At 43.8% G+C, this 17,554-nt stretch overlaps 1 protein-coding gene across 2 annotated transcripts in view; it reads left to right on the top strand.

Moving 5' to 3' along the window:
* Positions 1-3,303: 3,303 nt before the first annotated feature.
* Positions 3,304-17,554, top strand: part of LOC134512022 (cytochrome P450 7B1) — a 129,922-nt gene continuing 115,671 nt past the window's right edge. For both annotated transcript variants that reach the window (XM_063326959.1, XM_063326958.1), the window contains exon 1: positions 3,304-3,501. In XM_063326959.1, coding sequence (XP_063183029.1) covers positions 3,407-3,501 — 95 coding nt within the window. In that variant the 5' untranslated portion in view covers positions 3,304-3,406. The remainder of the gene's footprint in view (positions 3,502-17,554) is intronic.

The raw sequence follows: 17,554 nt of genomic DNA, 5'->3' as shown, positions 1-17,554 counted from the left end.
TGCTGTTTCTCAAAATCACTAAAAATGTTTCCATGGGTATTTTTCCTTAGCATTGTTCACAGAAATACATAGATTGTTTTGGTTTAAATACTTCGTGCGCATTTAAACTGCAGGCAAGAATGGACTTGCAGTATTGCAACTGCAATGGTTACAGCAGAATAAAGCTATGAGCTGTTGAAAATAGCCTTAGAACAAGTAGCGCTGGGTGAGTGGAAAAATAAGCCTTGTTCCTGCCGTCGCTTATAACACGTATCTCACTGGTGTTTCAGTGATGGAGAATCTGCTCTTGTCTAAGCCTGTGAGTTTAAATCCTTGTGCACATGAAAGCTACCCAGTAGAACAGGCATTTGTCCATGTGCTGCATATAGCAAAATCACACGGTGATGTGTAACATACAGTACAGATTGCAGTATATACTGTTCGAAGTTTATTTTGAGTCTTCTGCATTTTCATAAGACAAAAAAATATGATCTATATCATCTTACAACATTGGCAGTATGAAACATACACACAGTATGCATTTTGAACTGTAGCATATGTACAGAATGTTCACAATTTAAACAGGAGAAATGTAGCTGAGCATCTATCTATCTATCTATCTAGGCTTACTACTGCGGTATTAGGAACCTCTCTGAAATCTTTGGTGTCTTCCAACTGAAAGGCCCTCCTAGCTTATCTTATGAATCCTCCGTCCCTTCCCCCCGACCCAGTATATATATATATCTGCAAATGCCTCCACCGCTATCCAGCCTGCAGTTGTTTCTAGCAGCTTTCCAAGCATACGAACTGCACTTGAAGAAATTTGCCAAGGAGCCAATACTACTGTCGTGGAAAAACAGCAATTACACCCCGCCAGTAAGGATAACAACGGGACACAGTTATGTCCAGCTGGAGAGTAATGTTAGCCTTTTCCAAACATCAGTTGCATTCTTCTCTCCTCTTTTATGACCATACTGTAGCGAGAACTCTGTAAAGATCTCCTGACAGCTTGAAACTGAAAATCCCTCCAATTCTTAAGAGAGTAATTTTTATCCATGGGACCATATCATTAGGAGATTAGGCTTGGACCTCTCAAAAATGAAATAAATTCCCTCTTTTCTGATATAGCTACATTAAAGGGGACTGTTCAGCCTCACCTTCCTTCCCCAGTTAGCTGAGATGCCAATATGTGCAGACGCATCTATTATAATTTTAACTGTGTATGTTATGTGCAAATACCATCCAGCTGGATTGGCATCGAGGTATTTCATACTATGTGTAAAACGCCAAACTTCAACAGGTTCGGGCTTCTAAGTCTTTGAAATTCCTTCAATAGTTGAGGAGAAATGAATCCATCTTCTTGGGCTTTTTAAAGGGTTGACACAGAAGAGTACGCAGCACTCGGGGTACTGAGAACCTTTCAGGTTGTGTTCCCTGTATTTTAAAATAACACAGTCTTGCTCGTGATGTGGTGCTTTTTGGTGTGTGGTGTGGTGTGTTTTTTTTCGTCTGCAATTGATCCGAGACAGTAACTTTAAGCAAATAGGAAAAACACAAACTTAAAAATGTTGTCGTAACCCTCTTCACACCCTCTGCCAGAACCACAGTGATCTTCTTGATGTTTTGATGCTTTGAATCTGGGTGAAGACTTACTCTAGCTGCTGTAGCAATTTAATTGTATGTGAACAGTTATTTCTCACTATCCTGAAGTGAAACACTAACATTTTCACAGCAGAGGCCACTTGTAAAATGAGTAATATTTTACCCGGTGTAATGTCTTACAGTGCTTTTTGGTCCTAAATTACTCCTTTTCCAAGAATTAACAGGACCAGTAGCTAAGAAACCCCTTGGGATTCCCAAGATGGGGATTTCAAATACAGTTCCCTGCGAAAAGCCCTACAGAGCTATGAGTAAAACAGTTTCTCTTACGCTTTCCCTCCTGTGCATCGTATTGCACAATAAGGGTGTCTGATCTTTTGATCTCAAGAGGGACAGCTGATTGTTTTAAGCAGTAGTGACCAGATTCTGAGACACTTTAATGTGAGACATGCTAATGAGATTTCCTCTGATTAATACAATGGCATTTGTGGGTATTTCACTGAAATCAACAGGAATGTTTGAGGAAGAAGACAACACAACGCTGCCGACCTCAAACCCTCAGATGTGAGTCAGGCCTCTAAAAATGATGAGATCTGCTAAAGCCAGGAAGGTTTTTAGCCAACCGGCGTTTCTATCTGCTAATTCTCTACAGTTCAGAGAAAACTTAAAACAGGACAATTCAGAAAACTGAGCGTTGTACAACTTGTTTCCAAGATGAAAGGAATATATAAACAACCAAATATTGTGAAACACACAATTCATAATACTGCATGCAGCCGGCAGTGAGTTAAGGTATGTGAACTTCTGTCTGTCAGTGTTCAATCAAACCACGATTCCAGAAACTGAAGCACCTTGCTCCATCCTTCAGCATGAATTTGCCTTGAACGGTATCTTACATCACAGCAGCAATGTTTCTGGGTGTACCTTGTACCAAACGGCAGCGGAGCGATAAGGTAATGCTGCTGCTGCCCTGGTATGTTGTTAGCCCCCTGCCCTGCCACCCGGTATCAAACCCCTTGGACTTCTGCCCACTCCACCCCAACCGGCTTCCTCAAGCCGGGCATCTCTCCATGGCCTCTGCTTTTGGTTTCTCACCTCCTCCTGTCTTGCCTTTCTTTGTAACAACCCAGAGGGGCTGGGACAACACAGTTGGAGTACTGGACCTGGCTTCTCCTCGCCTGGCACAATGTCAAGGGCCAACCTTCGCTATTCCTATCTCATTTATCCTACCTCAGCTGAAGTTTTATGAAGCTGGGGGGATGGAAGGGGTGTTGTCTTGCTTTTTAAGCGGGGGACACACACCGGGTGTTCGTACCAAAACCAAGCGGAAGTCAAAAGGCTGCCAGAGCCTGCCCAAGCCTAGCACCGTTCACACTGGGGACAGGCCACCGCCCCTCCGCCACCCGAGGCCAGGTCCGCGGGGGACACCGAGCCCCCCTCCCGGAGGGCTGAAAGCGATGGGCGGCCGGGGGCCGCTTTCTGGCGCTGGGGGATGACCCCGGGACCCCGCTCCCCGTCCCGGGACCTTCCCGCCGCGTGGCAGCCTTTCCGGGGCTTCCCCTCCGCCGCCGGGAGGCCGCGGGGGCGGGCGGGCGCGACCCTCCCCTCACCGAGAGCTCCCCGGGGAGGAGCCGGCCGGGTCGCACCGGGCCCCGCTCGCCAAGTCCGGCTCCGAGCAGCCAAACCCAGCCCCCTTGGGCTCGGGGTGGGCGGGGAGGGCTGGCCGGCCGGGCGGGCGACTCTCCTGCGGGGAGCGGGAGGACGGGCGAAACTTTCCCCCCCAGCGGCGGCGGAGGCACCAGCGGCCGCCGAGGCGGGCTCTGCCGGCATGGGCCCCGAGGCGCTGCAGCTCGGCACCTACGGCGGGGCGGCCGCCGCCGCCCTGCTCCTCTGGGCCGTTTGTCTGCTCTGCAGGAGGAAAAGGTACCGGGGGCGGCGGGGCGGGGGGCGGCCGCCGCATTCCTTCACGGCGGCACCGGGGGAGCGGGGCTGACGAGGCGGGAGCCGCGCATTGGGCCGCTCTTCCCTCCGCCCGCCCCTCCGCGCCGGGAAGCCCTATCAGCGCCCGCCGGGCCGGGGGGCGGTGGGGCCCTGGGGGATGGCGGCCCGCGACCCCCCGCGGCGGTTGGGGCCGGGCGGGGGGGCCCCCCGGGCGGCCGCGGGTCGGCGGGGCTGCGGGTGGTGGCCCGCACCCGGGGTGGGCAGCCGGGGATGCTGGTCTCGCTTTCCGTGGGTGTGCGGGAGTCCGTGCTCCGAAAGAAGGGGTGCGCGGAGCAGCTGGCCTGGCCCCTGGCTGTTCGGCGTGTGGGAAGAAGTGACCCTTTAGGTTTGCTTCAAAACCGGAGCGTTGCTTGTACGTAAGGAAGGGACCCTGTGCGGCACTTGGCAGCCTTCCCGGGGAGCGCGGGGTGCGCTGCCGAGGGAAGGTGGACAAAGGCTGGGTTGCGACACGGGCCCTCCGCCGCCCCTTCTCTGGGTGGCGGGTGCCTGACAGGGGTGTTGGCAGAGTCTTACAGCTCGGGTCATGGGCATTTCGGTGACTTTTGTTCTCGCACGGTGTTGCCTTTAGTTTCTTTCAACTCCAGGATTTAAAGCTTCACAGAAGGTTCACGCATAAGTTGGGACACAAAGTTGCAGTTTTTGCGGGGGGAAAGAAACGCGCTCTGGAACTACGCTTTCTGTTTCTGAGCAATATCCATTTCTTTATATGCTAACCTTTTCCCGGGTATTTTTTGCTTGTGTTGCCGCTACTTGATGCTCTTCAGTGTCTGTTCCGCAGCTGATGGATAAATGCGTGTGAAGGCTTGGTGGAGGAGGAGTGAAGAAGGGGAGAGAGCAGTATTCACTGATGTGCTTGCTTATTTTTTTTTTTTGTAATTGCATAATGAAATGCATAGAAAATAGTAAATTTAATTCTAAATCATAAACAGTTACTTTTCCTAATCATTAAAAGTTATTTTTGGAAGGTGTAGGCATACAAATGCAAAAAAGAAATTGCAGTACTAGCCTTTGGAAAAGAGTCAGAAAGTCAGTCCCCTGGTTCTTAGACCAATAACCCTAACTTTGGGACCATACATAGAGTGAATCAAATAACAGAGGAAAAACAGTAAAAATTCTTGTTTTTGATCCCAGAAGGCATCTGGTCACTGACTGTAAACAGAGATGGATCATTTCCATGTTGTTTGTTTTGGAACCATTATTAGTATGATTTGAGATAGAGAGCCCAATCCGTCTCCCTTAAGTGGAAGACATCCATCCCAGTGTTTGAGTGGGGTCATCCCATAAAACCAACTACTTGACAGAGTAGTTTAGGATGTGGCTTCATGTTTCAGCTGATCTTACGGAATGGACAGCTGCTACTGGACTGGTCACTCCTCCTCCCTGTTGCTTATCTGACACCCTGTGAACTGGTTCTGGGAGTTAAACCAGCAAAAAACTATTTACTTTTTTTGGTAGGTTTAATTTCCTGCAACTTTAGGTCCCTAAAGGAGGTCAGCACAGAAAACAAGAGAGGAGCAGTGAGGACGTGGTCAGGCCAAATGGGATTGTGTGTCATTTTAGGGCTAGAAGCTGTTGTACTGGCTGAGCCATATTGTAAAATTGTGACTGTGATTAGTAGAAATTCTAGCAGAATTGCAATGGGATGAATTTTTGAATACTGAAACAGGCAAAACTCTTGCTGTAAAGTTTTCAGCCAGATGTGAGTAGCAGGCAAAAAGGATCAAAGAACCCATTCTGAGTTATTTTCATAACCCTCGTGCCTGTAGACCTTTTAAAGTCAGCTCTTTAGAGTCTATATGGACATTTGTGCCACAACAGAATGATATCATACAGGAGGCCTCAGCAAGAAGGCATGTTGTCGTGGCTGAAAAAAACCAAACTGCTCTTCAGTTAATAAACCAATTCTTTAAATCCTGTGCTACTTCCCAAAGCGTACAAAGCACCAGCATGCAAGCAAATGGAAATAAAAAGTGGAAAATCCCATTGACCTCTGTATAGTGCAGTCCTTGGTAGAAGTTGCTGGTGTAGAAGTGTTATCCCGCTCCAGTAAGGTGTGCAATTATTATTTGGGTTTTTTAGCATAAAGGAAGAAAAAAAAAATGGTGCGTGGTTTTGAGAGATGCCTGGAAGCAGCCTGTCTGCCTTCAGCAGCCATTTCTGATCTGCACGAAGAAAAGCCATGCTAAGGGTGCAGTGGATTAAAAAATGGGGATAAGGCTTCATTCACGCTTCTCAGATTTGGTGCAAGTTTGTGAGCTCCCCTCCCTTATCTGACCCTTATCTGTTTATCCATCCCCATGCGTCCTCCACGTGTCAGATTTCTTCTTTCCCTTTCTTCTGTTTGAATCTAACAAACCCAGCAGCAGGCGGGGCTACCCTCCTCCAGGAATCCACAAAAACCATTTGGAAACCTGTTGACATAGGGTCTTTTGGCAAATTACTGCATGAATAAATGCCAAAGTCAAGGTTGTACTCCTGGTCATGGATCGTACCCATTTGGACAGAAACACGAACAATTCTGGTTTTGTACAGCTTGCCTACGCTAGAAAAAATGTTGCTACTTCACCTATGCACATGTTTTTATAGAAATGAATATGTTGCCTTAATGTTGGTGGATGCTTGTACCAGTTTGCAAACTCTGTATCAGGCGATTTTTGTGTTTAAGGTACCAAAACAAACTTTACCAGAATAATCAAATTTAACATCTTAACCACAACTATGTGTGGGTTCCATCCAGGATAGCAACAGTAGTCAAATGTGTGTATATATAAATGAAGAGTTTAAGTACATAAATATACACCACTAAGTGCTAACTTGCTCCTCAGAGTTCAGTAAGTTTGTTTTGCTGGATGACGCCTCTGTCCTGCTGAGGCGAAGCACAACCACCTACGTGGCTCTGAGAATTACACATCCAGGACTGTAACGAGGGTTTGCATGTCCCAGAGAAGAAAATTCCCCCAATCCGTCCCTGATGTTCCTCAAACAGTTGTTGCAGGATTTCACCGTACTTGGTGTGAGGTGCTTCTGCTTCGTTTCCTCTCAGGCTGGGTACTCATCACCGGAGAAAAGATTTTGTCAGGAAAGGTGTTGTATTGACTTAATCTGCTGTTACCTTTTTCTGTAGCGTGGTTGGTGTAATCTGGTGTTAGCAGGTTTCAGGGTGACTTCAGTGCAGGTTTTCTTATTAAAGTATTTACATCTACTCTTTGGAGACGGCAAGGAAAGGAAGAGGAATTTCCTTTTGTATAAATGTTTATCATTTGAGTGCTGGTGGCAGTAATAACACAAAGGAAACTAATTGGAGTCTTTGCCAGGTTTCATATCACAGATGGTGAAGAAACAGAAGTAGAACAAAAGTTTCCTTAATCACAGAAAATTTTATTTTGAGTTAAACTTCAATGTCAAGTGAGGCTCATTGCCTTCTGCATCTTGCAGAAGCATCTCCCTCTTGCTGGTTAATGAAGAAAAGCCTATCTAGGCTGTTTGCTGGGGAATGTGTTTTCTCCAGAGAAAGCTTCCTTTGTGCCGCCACATGAAAGTATTTCTGCTGTGGCAAAACATGATCACTTCCTAGCCTGGAGATTGTAGAGATTACTCTCTTTTGTCTTCATAAAATGACTAAGTCAACCCCAGCTTTATGGTTTTTTTTTGTTTTCAAACTGTGTTTCCGCGAGCTGTGCACGGTCTCATGGAGCAGGAGGTGAGACGGCAGGTGAAGCCAACTCCTGCTCATCTTCCAGCAGGAATGCTGCCCAAGTCAAGGAAGGGCCCTCGACATCAACGGGGGTTGGCTCCTGGTGCCTCCTATAGGTGTGGGACTATTCCACTTTCTCTTACTCAAATGGATGCTTGTTTTTGGCTGCTAGTGTTTATTGCGTATCCATGACTGAAAATGATCACAAATTGTAACCGACAGTTTGGGGACAAGGCTGGGACGCTCTCTGCCTCCCTCCTTGTGGGGCAGACGCTACAAATTACCAGGAAGAGGAAGAGGCTCAGGCTGACCACAAATTAAAACCACCAGCTTTGGGGAAGGGGACAGTGGAGAGAAGCCAAAGATTGTTGCATCCGTATTTATCTATTGGATCCTGCAGTCCTGAGGTTTGCATCACAAGGTTTGCATCCCAAGGTTTGTCAGATAAAGAAGATACAGACGCAGCCTGGAAATACTCAGGAGAGGTTTATGTCTGCTTGGAATGTTTAACACACGTCCTTTGTGAGCTACACCGATGAAGTGGTTTTCAAAAATTATTCCCTCTGCAACTCTATAGGTTGGTAAGGTTGGTATTGTAGTTACTGTGAATGGGCTTCACAGTGAAGATTGCCTGTGAGGAATGATACAATATGTGGCACGTGTAACCTGAGTGGGTTTTACTGTACAGCAGTATAGGAATTCCCAGGCTGGGTTAGATGGGGCACATACACTCAATGTATTATTTCTGACCAGTTTCTAATGTGTCAGAACATGGTATAAAAAAAAATTTAAACAGTATAATTGTAGATTAAAGTCAGCATAAGAAGAATTACTTGACAAATTTCTCAGAAATAATTTTGCTATGGCCTTTACGGCCATAGTTACAGATTTAAAGCTGAGTTGGAGCAAAGTGTCTTTCATTTTTGTCTTTTATTCTATCCTCTAAAATACCTCCAATCTATACAATCGCATTCATCTAAGATACTTTTCCAAAAAATTGCTCTCTTGAACCCAGATAGATAATGTTGAAAAGTATATAGATTTTGTCTTTGCCTTCAAGAACATCTTATCCTTCTCTGTGACAAGCTGTGAGCTTGCTAACAGCTCTCTTACCAAGCGAATTGTAGTTCACAAGATGTCATCAGCCTGTCTTTTTTACCACTTCTGCTAATTTAGGCAATATGTTAAGGTAGTTTTCTGTTGGAGGGAACATCAGGAAGGACAGATAGAAGGATACCAGAAAAATCTACCCTATCCTTTCTTACCTTGGCCTTGTACAGAGACCTTTTTCTCCATCCTCTTGGTTGGAGTCCTAGGGAGTACATGCATTTTCGTGACCTCCTTTTGTTAGATGTCATTGTCCGCTCCTACTCCACTCTGAAAAGATTAGGACTGAAGACTGAAACTGTTTAAGGCAGAAAACTAACAGTTCTGTTTCTTAAGTGGCCTTAGAAACCTTTCTCACTGCCACACTTGGGTTTTCTGTCAACTATTCACTGTTGTGCCAAGATGTGGTAGAAGCTTATTTCTCTGCTTGCTTCTTCTGGTAAGAGCTTAGCAAAGGTCGAATAAAACAAAGTAAGCCAAACCATAGGCTTCTCAAAATGTACAAGCCTCAGTTCACTGGCTTTTGGGTTCTCTTATGGCACTAATAGACCTGGAGAGCCATTAAGTTGTGGGTTTTGCATGATAGAGTGTCTCAAGACAGGTTTTTCTTTTTCTCATTTTTTTTCAACACTGCTTCTCATCCTTTTGATACGTAGTCTGAGTATCATGTGCATCTTGGGTTCTGCTTCCTACCAAGGCTTTGAAGATGACACTGAAGATGGCAACTCTTTTAGAAGATAACGAACTTTCCCAATAATCTATGATTTACAGTATTCTTTGCTTAAGGTACACTGCCACCTAGCAACAGTTTCCCTTCCCTCCCAGTTTTCTTGACCTACTTTGTCGGGGGTTGTTCAGCTTTAGTTTGTACCTGTTCTGGTCTTGATTAGCATCCAGAACCCATCAGTAGACGCCATCCTGGTAAATGTATGTGTGTATGGGGTGGAGACATTTTTAGTGGCAATAAGAACTGCTAGCTTCAAATTTCTCACTAAAATACAATGTTTTTACTTTAAAATGTTTTTTCCTTCTAGTGTTTTGTGAAAAATGCCTTTTTTTTTTTCCCCTTGAAGTGCTTGGGTTTGCTTTCTTCTGTTCATTATTATTTGGAGGAAATAAAATTAAAGGGCGAGAATTAAAGGGAATTGCTTTCAGCTCTTTTTATTATTCCAGTGCAACATGAAGCATGGAGCATCCATCTAGAGTACATGAATGCACATGGCTTATAGAAAGTACTGAATGATTAACCCTTCACCTCCTCCTCCAAGTTGATAGTCCTACAGGTATGAATAAGGAAAATCCAAGCAAATACAGACTGTTTCAAAAATGAGATTCATCCTTACTGCTATATTTAGAGGAGGAAAGCACGCTAGTTGACAAATCTTAGCTGAAATATTACATGTAAAGGCTGGTGTGAAGGAAGACACAAAGGTGCAAATCTTAATCTGGTATCCTCTTACAGGAGATATTAACTACCCCTCCTTTAAGCATGATGGCGAAGTTTGCCACCTGATGTGTTTTAATCGTTGGTGACATAACTAGAGAGCTATATTTTCAGGCCACCGCAGGACAGACTGGAGTCCCGACCCACAGAAGTACCTGTGCCTCCGACTCCCCCAGTGGGGAGTAACTTTAGTGGGATGCAGGGACTTGGATGCTTCCTGAGCTTGCAGTCTTGCCTGCGGACTCCACCCCAGTTCTCCCGCTGTAAACTGGAGGTCACTGTGGTCTCCTCTTAATTTATGGATAATGCAGCTGAATGCTTCTCAGGGCACTCTGATAGGTGTCAGAGAAGATGAAAAAAATTCTTCCATGGCATAACCACTCAACATGCTCTGAGGAAGCGTTGCCTGCCTGTTCCCTTTCTCCTGTATGCTGAAGTACAAGTTCTAGTTACTGTTTTAAGCCAGAAATGCCACATTTTACCGTGATATTTGGCTAAGGTGTTGGATCATGTCAGCCACTTCAGTGTTTTGCTCAGTTATGAGAATTACAGTCCCATGTAAAATCATTTGGGATTTTTTCAGTCAAGTATTTTGATTAAGAAGTTGGGCAGAGCTTGTTTTGGTATGGTAACATAACTGTTCTCAGTACTCCATCTAGTCACTTATTTAACTTAGTGCATAGTAATGCCAGGCAGTGGGGGAAATACAGAAGCTAAAAGAAACAGCATAAGTGCAATGTTAATACACTATATGAAGTTAAGGAAAATCTCACATTGAAGTTGGCAGTCTTTTCCTCTTTTATACAAGTTTTATAGAGCTACTTGGTAGTGGAGGCAGGATTGGAACTCGTTTTCCTGACTTCTAGTTTTGTGCTTTAACTTGCTGCCTTTCCTTTCCAACACACTTACCATAGATGACATTATAGCTGTCTGGTAAACTAACTTTTTCAACCGTGAGGCAGATTTTGAATTCTGATTTAAAACTTCAGTAGTGTTCCTTTTCTTTCCCCACCATTTACTGATCCTTCTACAAGATGCGTGTAGGTTTTTAGGCTAATATCCATTTGCACGCCGTCTGGGAGAATTTTGGCTGACTGAGAGTCCCATAAAACAAAAGTTTCCTCTTTACAAACCACATGGAGCTTGGCTGTAGATATTCAGTTCCTTTCTCCACAAACTGTTTTTAATGGTGCCAGATTCTTCTGTTTCTTCTCCTTGTTTGGCACATGTCAGGAAAAAAAATCTTGGCTCTTGTATAGAACATATCTTGTTTCCTCTTAACTGCTCGTACTTTCTATTCGTAATTCAAATCGGCAGAAAAATGCTATGGTTGTGCTTCTCGTGATTTAATCTTGTAGTTTCCTAAGCAATATTCTAATGTTCTTAAAAAAAAATAATGTTCTCCTTCATACTGCAGGCCTGACAGTAGGAGGGTCTAGCTGAATGCAATGGATGCGTCCCTGTTGATTTGGGAGAGTATTGCACCGTGTCCTGACAGGGTGTCCAGCCCAGGCTCTGTGGAGGCACATGAAGAAAGAACAGATGAGCAAAATGAAGCTAAAATGGGATGTCAGAGGAGTGTCCTCTCCATCACACAGCTCTCCCTTTCTGACGCTGCAGTGAAAACCCAGATTACAACACTGTACGTTCCAGGCTCACGTCTGTAGCGGGAAGCTGGAGAAGCATCTCCTTCCTGGTCCATGGCATCCCAGGGACCTGTCAGAGAGCCTGTGCCTGTTTGTCAGAAGGTACTCCTGTTGCTTGCTGACAGCCTCGCTCTGCACCCATGGAGTTCTCGTTTGTCTAAGTCAATCTGCTGCTGATGGCTAAGACAGAGCGCAGTGCTGCTAAGTGTGGTTCCCTTTCTGATTTCTTGTGGCTCCCCAGAACAAATCAGCAAACCACTTACTGGCTTGCTCTTTCCTCACCCCAATTCCTTCCTCCTCCGAAGGCCCGTCCCCAGATTTTTCCTGAGTGGTCATTACAAATTTTTATGTCACTTGCCTCGCCTAAAAAGATTGAATAAGATGTGAAGTTTTTGAGTGATATATTGAAAAAATGGTCATAGAAAATTACCTCATTTTCATTACTTTTTCAGTGATGTAGCATTTAGAAAACAAATGATGGTTTCAATACTGTGTGAGAATGCAGAAGTTTCGCAATTATTAGCTCTGGCAGTAATTACTTTAAAAAAAAAACCCAAAAACAAACCCCAAAGGAACCTGTACGTTCCTTAACAAGAGAAAAAACTACTGCTGTTAAAGCACAGTAGGCAAAATTGACGGAGAATTGGTGACGAAGATGAAGTTCCTGAGAAGTCAGTATCTCAGTCTTTTTGTACTCTTTCTTTCCCTTTATATGCATGCCAGCAGAAGGGTGGATTTGCCCCTTTGTTATTGTGTAATACTGTAGTCTCTGAGGGCTTCAGGGGGATGGTCTCCAGCTTTCTAGCAGGGCCCCAAGGAAAATCAGAGTATTTTCAGATACTCTCATTTAATCTAGTTAACAAATGCAAGATGCTTACAGAAGGAAGAACAGTTGCTGATGTCTCTTTGGAGAGAATTTGAGTGACTTCCACTGCTGGTCCACTCAACGGATGCTGCCATAGCGTTTGGTCATCACTTCCCTAGCTGGGAAGTACTGCTCCATGTTTTCCTCTTCAGTGCTGGCATGGTTTTTTAGGTTACAATAGCTCCTCTTCAGAGCTTCTGGTGTGTGATAGATCATAGCCGTGCTAATTCTCTCCAGCTGGTTTTTCAGCATGAGAAGCTTTGGGAGTCACATTTGGGAAGCTTCTCTGAAAATAGCTCAAACAGTCGATTGATGACAAGGTATAATTTTTTCCTTCAGTTGTTCAGGAATTGATCTGTGATATTTACTCATCTCAGATTTATACTTCATTAAGAAAGAAAAAGCCTCTCTGGAAGGTTTGCTGTTGTTTCAGTAGGTGCTAGTATTTATAAAATGTTTCCAGTGGACCATGTGTTTCTTCCTTATTCCTTTTGAAAACTTCTGCTATTTTGTTGGATGGGATTTTTTCGATGTTTTTTAAAGATTTTTAGATGTCTAGATTAGTTTTCAGCACAATAACTGTTTTGCTTAAATAGCAAATTTCCAAGCCCTACAGCTGAGGGCGAGGCATGTTGCCAGAGCCCGCACTGCAATGCCCGTGCACGATTCCTGTTGGAAAAGGAGCAGCTGTGTAGCTGTATGACAACTGAAAATGTCTCTCAGTTCAGGAGTCATCCAAGAACCAATTGGAAAACACGATGAACCTGCAGAATTGATATTTGGGCAAAACAGAGAGGAAAAATTGAAGTATTGGGAGGGCAGGCTTGTACATCGCGCTCTTTTTAACCCTAAATACATGCCTGAAAGGTTCTGTTTCAACAGCAGTAGGACCTAGATGTGTGTATCTGATGATGAAATTAAGCTTACAGTGCATGACAGTACACAAAAGATGTTTGGGCTTTTCAGTAACAGCTGCCAGCAAAGCATATGCGGCTGATGGAGATTCATGTCCAGGTCCTGAAGTGCAACAAGCCGGGTTCAGAGCCTGGGCTCCTTCTGAGGACCAAATGAGAGAAATTTGAAGTTTGTGTCCTAGCTGCTTGCACGTAATATCCTTTAAAGCCAGGTTAAATTATCTGTCGCTTCTAAGGAGCAACACAGAATTGTTCACCGCAGGACAGGAGAATTTCCCCATGTTTGTCAGTGTTCAGTGGCTTGGGAAACAGCTGCTTGCGCAATGCCTGGTTTGTGGTTGGACAGACAGCTGAATTTCTGGCACTGCTGCTTTAAGATACAAAAATGATAATTAAGCTTCAAAGAAATCTTGCATATGTGAATGAGGCAGAATATTTTTTTTCTGTAAGCTGTTTAGTTTCTTGCATCCTATATAGTGAAAATGCTGCTAGATCCTACTTGAAATTACCACATTACGAGAGAAGGTATTTTTTTCATAACCTGTGGCCTTCCTCAGATAGAACCACATCAGCTATAATAAATTTAGAGCCTCCAAAACCTGTTGTTATGAAGACTTCAAAATAAAACTGTGCATGCTGCTACTATTGGCTCTGCCGTGATAAGAAGCGAAAATAGAGAGTGCTGAGATTTGATGGGCTCAAAAGAAAGTTCAGGCTGCCTGGCTTCACATTATCATTTGTGGAAGTAGGACATACCTTCTTTGTGTTTTGCCCTCAGGAACAGATGTCCAATAAAGCACAGTGGTTGTGACCCATCCAGTCTTATCTCCTGCATAGTCTAGACCATTGCAGCATCTCCTGCGTCAGCTACCTTAAACTGTGCTTGAACACAATTGTGCTTGAAATTGTGCATGGAAAGATGTCCTGCCTTTGCTTTACTTTTTCCTTTGAGTGATGAGTAGTCCAGTGCTTATCCTGTAGGTTGTTTTTACCATTCTGTCTTCGCTTTAAGAAAGGGGTATGAATTCAGTCTCGTCAGTTGATTCGTGTGTCCTTTTAAACATTGAAAAGATTTAATTAAAAGTGACGAAAGATAGCCTAAGATGGCATACAAAACTAAAAAACAAGGCTACCTCCTGTTCAAAGTACGGAATACTGCTGTTGCAAATAAATATCTGCTTAAAGGTGCAGGCAAGCTCATCAGACTCATCTTTAATTGTGCCTTGATGGCAAGTTAGTATGGACTTGAAGCAACTTGCTGTCTGTGCTTTCTGTCCACCCCAAGAACATTTGGGTAGACCAATGTATCTATACTGCCTGCTGCTGTAGGCAGTATAGATGGAGTCTGGAGTCTCTGCACTGCATGCTTGCTCGCTTGTTTTGGAAAAAAGGAGAAGAGCAGCCAATTTTTTTAACCAAGGCTATAAAAATCAGAGATAATTCAGATGGGACCAGATGAACCAATGCTTCATTTGTTTTGCTTAGACATTAAAAAAAATCTTGTTTGTTTTGTTTTGCACTATTCGTACTATTTCAGTGTATCTTATTATTAATAATACCTCTGAGACTAGTGTTTAGGAGCCAAGCATATGTGTGATCTCATGCCTCCAAATTGTGTTTCAACAGTTCCAGAGACTCAAGTGTACTCTATACAATAGAAATGTGAGGGATAAAGCAACTTAAACTGTAGCGATAAGGTTCATTTCCTCAAAATGAAAGCCCAGGAAGATTTTTCTTGTAATTATTTTCAGCACAAATATAATGTGCTGATTTGGAATGTCAGATGTTTTCTGTCATCAGACCATGTGAAAAAAAAACAACCCAGCGTGTTTATAGTTGTAACTTTGTAGGTAACTAGTGGTATTAGGAATGTCCAATAGAGGTACGGTTTTGATCCCTCAGTCATTGAATTGAAGACTTCACACTGGGCTCAGTTTTCAGTGAAAGACTGCAAAGTTAGAGATACCAGGAAGATGGAAATCCCCATGTGTGCTATGATGATGGTAACTTCCAAAGCGAAGGCTGCCCTAGGATTCCCACGCATGCAGGACATCGCCGTCCCCCATAGCTGTTTTCAGTGGCAGGAGCCAAGGAGTAAAGGATGAAGGTATTTACCCCTTTTTACTCTTTCAGCAAGGTTTATATTTTGTATTGTCCCTTTTTCCCGCTAGGTATTAGAGTGCTTTCTTTTTTTTTTTTCTGATTTCTCAATTTGCTTTTTTACTGTTCACAAAATTCACTGCGCTGTATAGGAACTGTCCTCAAGAATTCCCATTGCTCAGCTCAGGGGGTAAGCTAGCCTAATGAGACCCTTCTTTGTTTCATTTGAGTGGGTTTTGCTAATTGCTTTTAACACACTGGAACCTGTAAGGGGATTTTCTGTAGACAAAATGACAATAAAAAAATGAAGCACTTTTGTTGGTAAGTCACCTGGCAATTCCGCCTGGATCCTCAACATAGCTGTCAGCAGATGTGAGTGACTCCTTAACGTCCAGTGCCTCTAGTTACCCTTTATTTCCCCTCTGTTCTCCTTGTGTGGCATTTATTTCTCAATTGATGGGATGAAACCCGAAAGCAGGTTGTGATGGAGTGCATCTCCTGTCAGCAGTAGGGAGAATGAAAGAGCAAATTAGGATGGTCAACATGCAGCAGGAAGAGAAACTTCATCCTGCCTCCTGCTCTGTCCTGTGGTTGTGACTGATCTCTCCCCATCCCACTTCATCCTCATATCATCACTTCTTTACAGCTCAGCTCATGCTGGGAGCCTGCTGCTCCTGCAAACTGAAGGGGCAGGGACTTCAGTACTTTGTCCTTCCCAAAGGCTTGTGCTCCCCCAGTTACCCGTTTGTATCCATCTTCTTCCCCAAGTCTTGCTCAATATACTGATCATCAGCCTATGTGCTCACCTTTCCCCAGGATCTTATCATTATTTTCAGCATAAGAAGATACGACTGAATGAACTCAAGGCCCAAAAATGAGATGGCAGCTGTCAAGTGTACTTGGGAGTGGACAGTCTCCACGAGTCCCAGGTAGACCTGTGCTCTGGCTTTTGAAGAAAATTTACATTGAATCCTAATGGAGTTTACTGAACCATTGAATTTGTAATTATTAATGTTTATGAGTTTCAGTAGGCTTATGTTAAATCAAGATACACTAGGATTTTTTTTTTTGTCTAGCTTGAAAATTTGCCCTTGAGCTACGCTGTAGTCTCTTCTTATCTTCAACTTGGTCAAGAGTAGCTTGAAAGCTTCTTGCCTTTCCTGCAACACCTGCCTTCTGCAGGACTCCTTCCTTCACCCAGAGAAGGGATTAGAGCCGTCACTATTCTCTTCATTTATATAATTCTGTCATTGCCCTGACACCAGCGTAATCTTCTTGACTGGCTGATCAAACTGATTTTCAACAGTTTTAGACAGAGTAAAAAATTAGTGCATTTAAGTCTTCCTTGATTTTTCTGGCAGTTTCTTTGTCCTCAGCCTAGCATTTTCTATCTTTATTTCAAGTCCCTTTTGTTTTTTACTGTTCTTATCTTCCTCCTGATAAAATATCTACTACAGCTGGCGTTTTCTAACCTTTAGGCCTCTAATTCTTCTAATCTCATGTTAAAACAGTTAATGAGCAATAACAGACCCTTATCAAGCTTCGTATTATTGCAGACAGTATTCAACATGGCTTTTTGGCCTTACTTTAGACAGTTGAGGTTTTCCATTAGTATCAGCAAGCCCAGCATTTTACCTTAGATATTTGCTCACACCATAGAGCTGCTGTGGTGGCTGCAGCTTTATCAGATAGCCACATGAAATAATCTCTTCTGTAAGTTGTGCTGTAGATTTAGCATTTTTGTGATTCATAACACATCAGTAACAACTGAAATACTTTTGCATAAGAAAATCTGTTCAAAATCACAGCAAATCCTGATGCGCTGGGGTTTTGAAAAGGGAATAGAGCTCTGCTCTGTGGTCCTGCTGCTACCAAGAAACGGCTTTGGATTTTGTTACAGCGAATGGTTTGCATTTTTACTCTGCAGGATGAAAATAAGCAGTAGTTAAGTATCCTTTTGGGAGAGTCACAGTCACTGAATTTCTCAGTGATATTTTAAACACTGACAAAGTTTTGCCAACCTGGCCACATTAGATGGGGTTGTGATTCGTCCCTCTTCTCACCAACGTAGTTGTGCCTGCAGAAGCCCTCTGGCAGTAGTACTTGGGGGGCAGGGGGGATTGCCGTGATAGCTCTTTCTGGTTGAGGAAACAGCTTAGTGCGTCTGTTCGAGGCGTGTTTGCTCACATGGCATTTACTGACAAG

The sequence above is a fragment of the Chroicocephalus ridibundus genome, chromosome 2 (genome assembly GCF_963924245.1).
Source record: "Chroicocephalus ridibundus chromosome 2, bChrRid1.1, whole genome shotgun sequence".
NCBI classification, from domain to species: Eukaryota; Metazoa; Chordata; class Aves; order Charadriiformes; family Laridae; genus Chroicocephalus; species Chroicocephalus ridibundus.
Note: the sequence above shows the minus strand (reverse complement) of the source record. Positions and strands in the feature narration are given on the sequence as shown.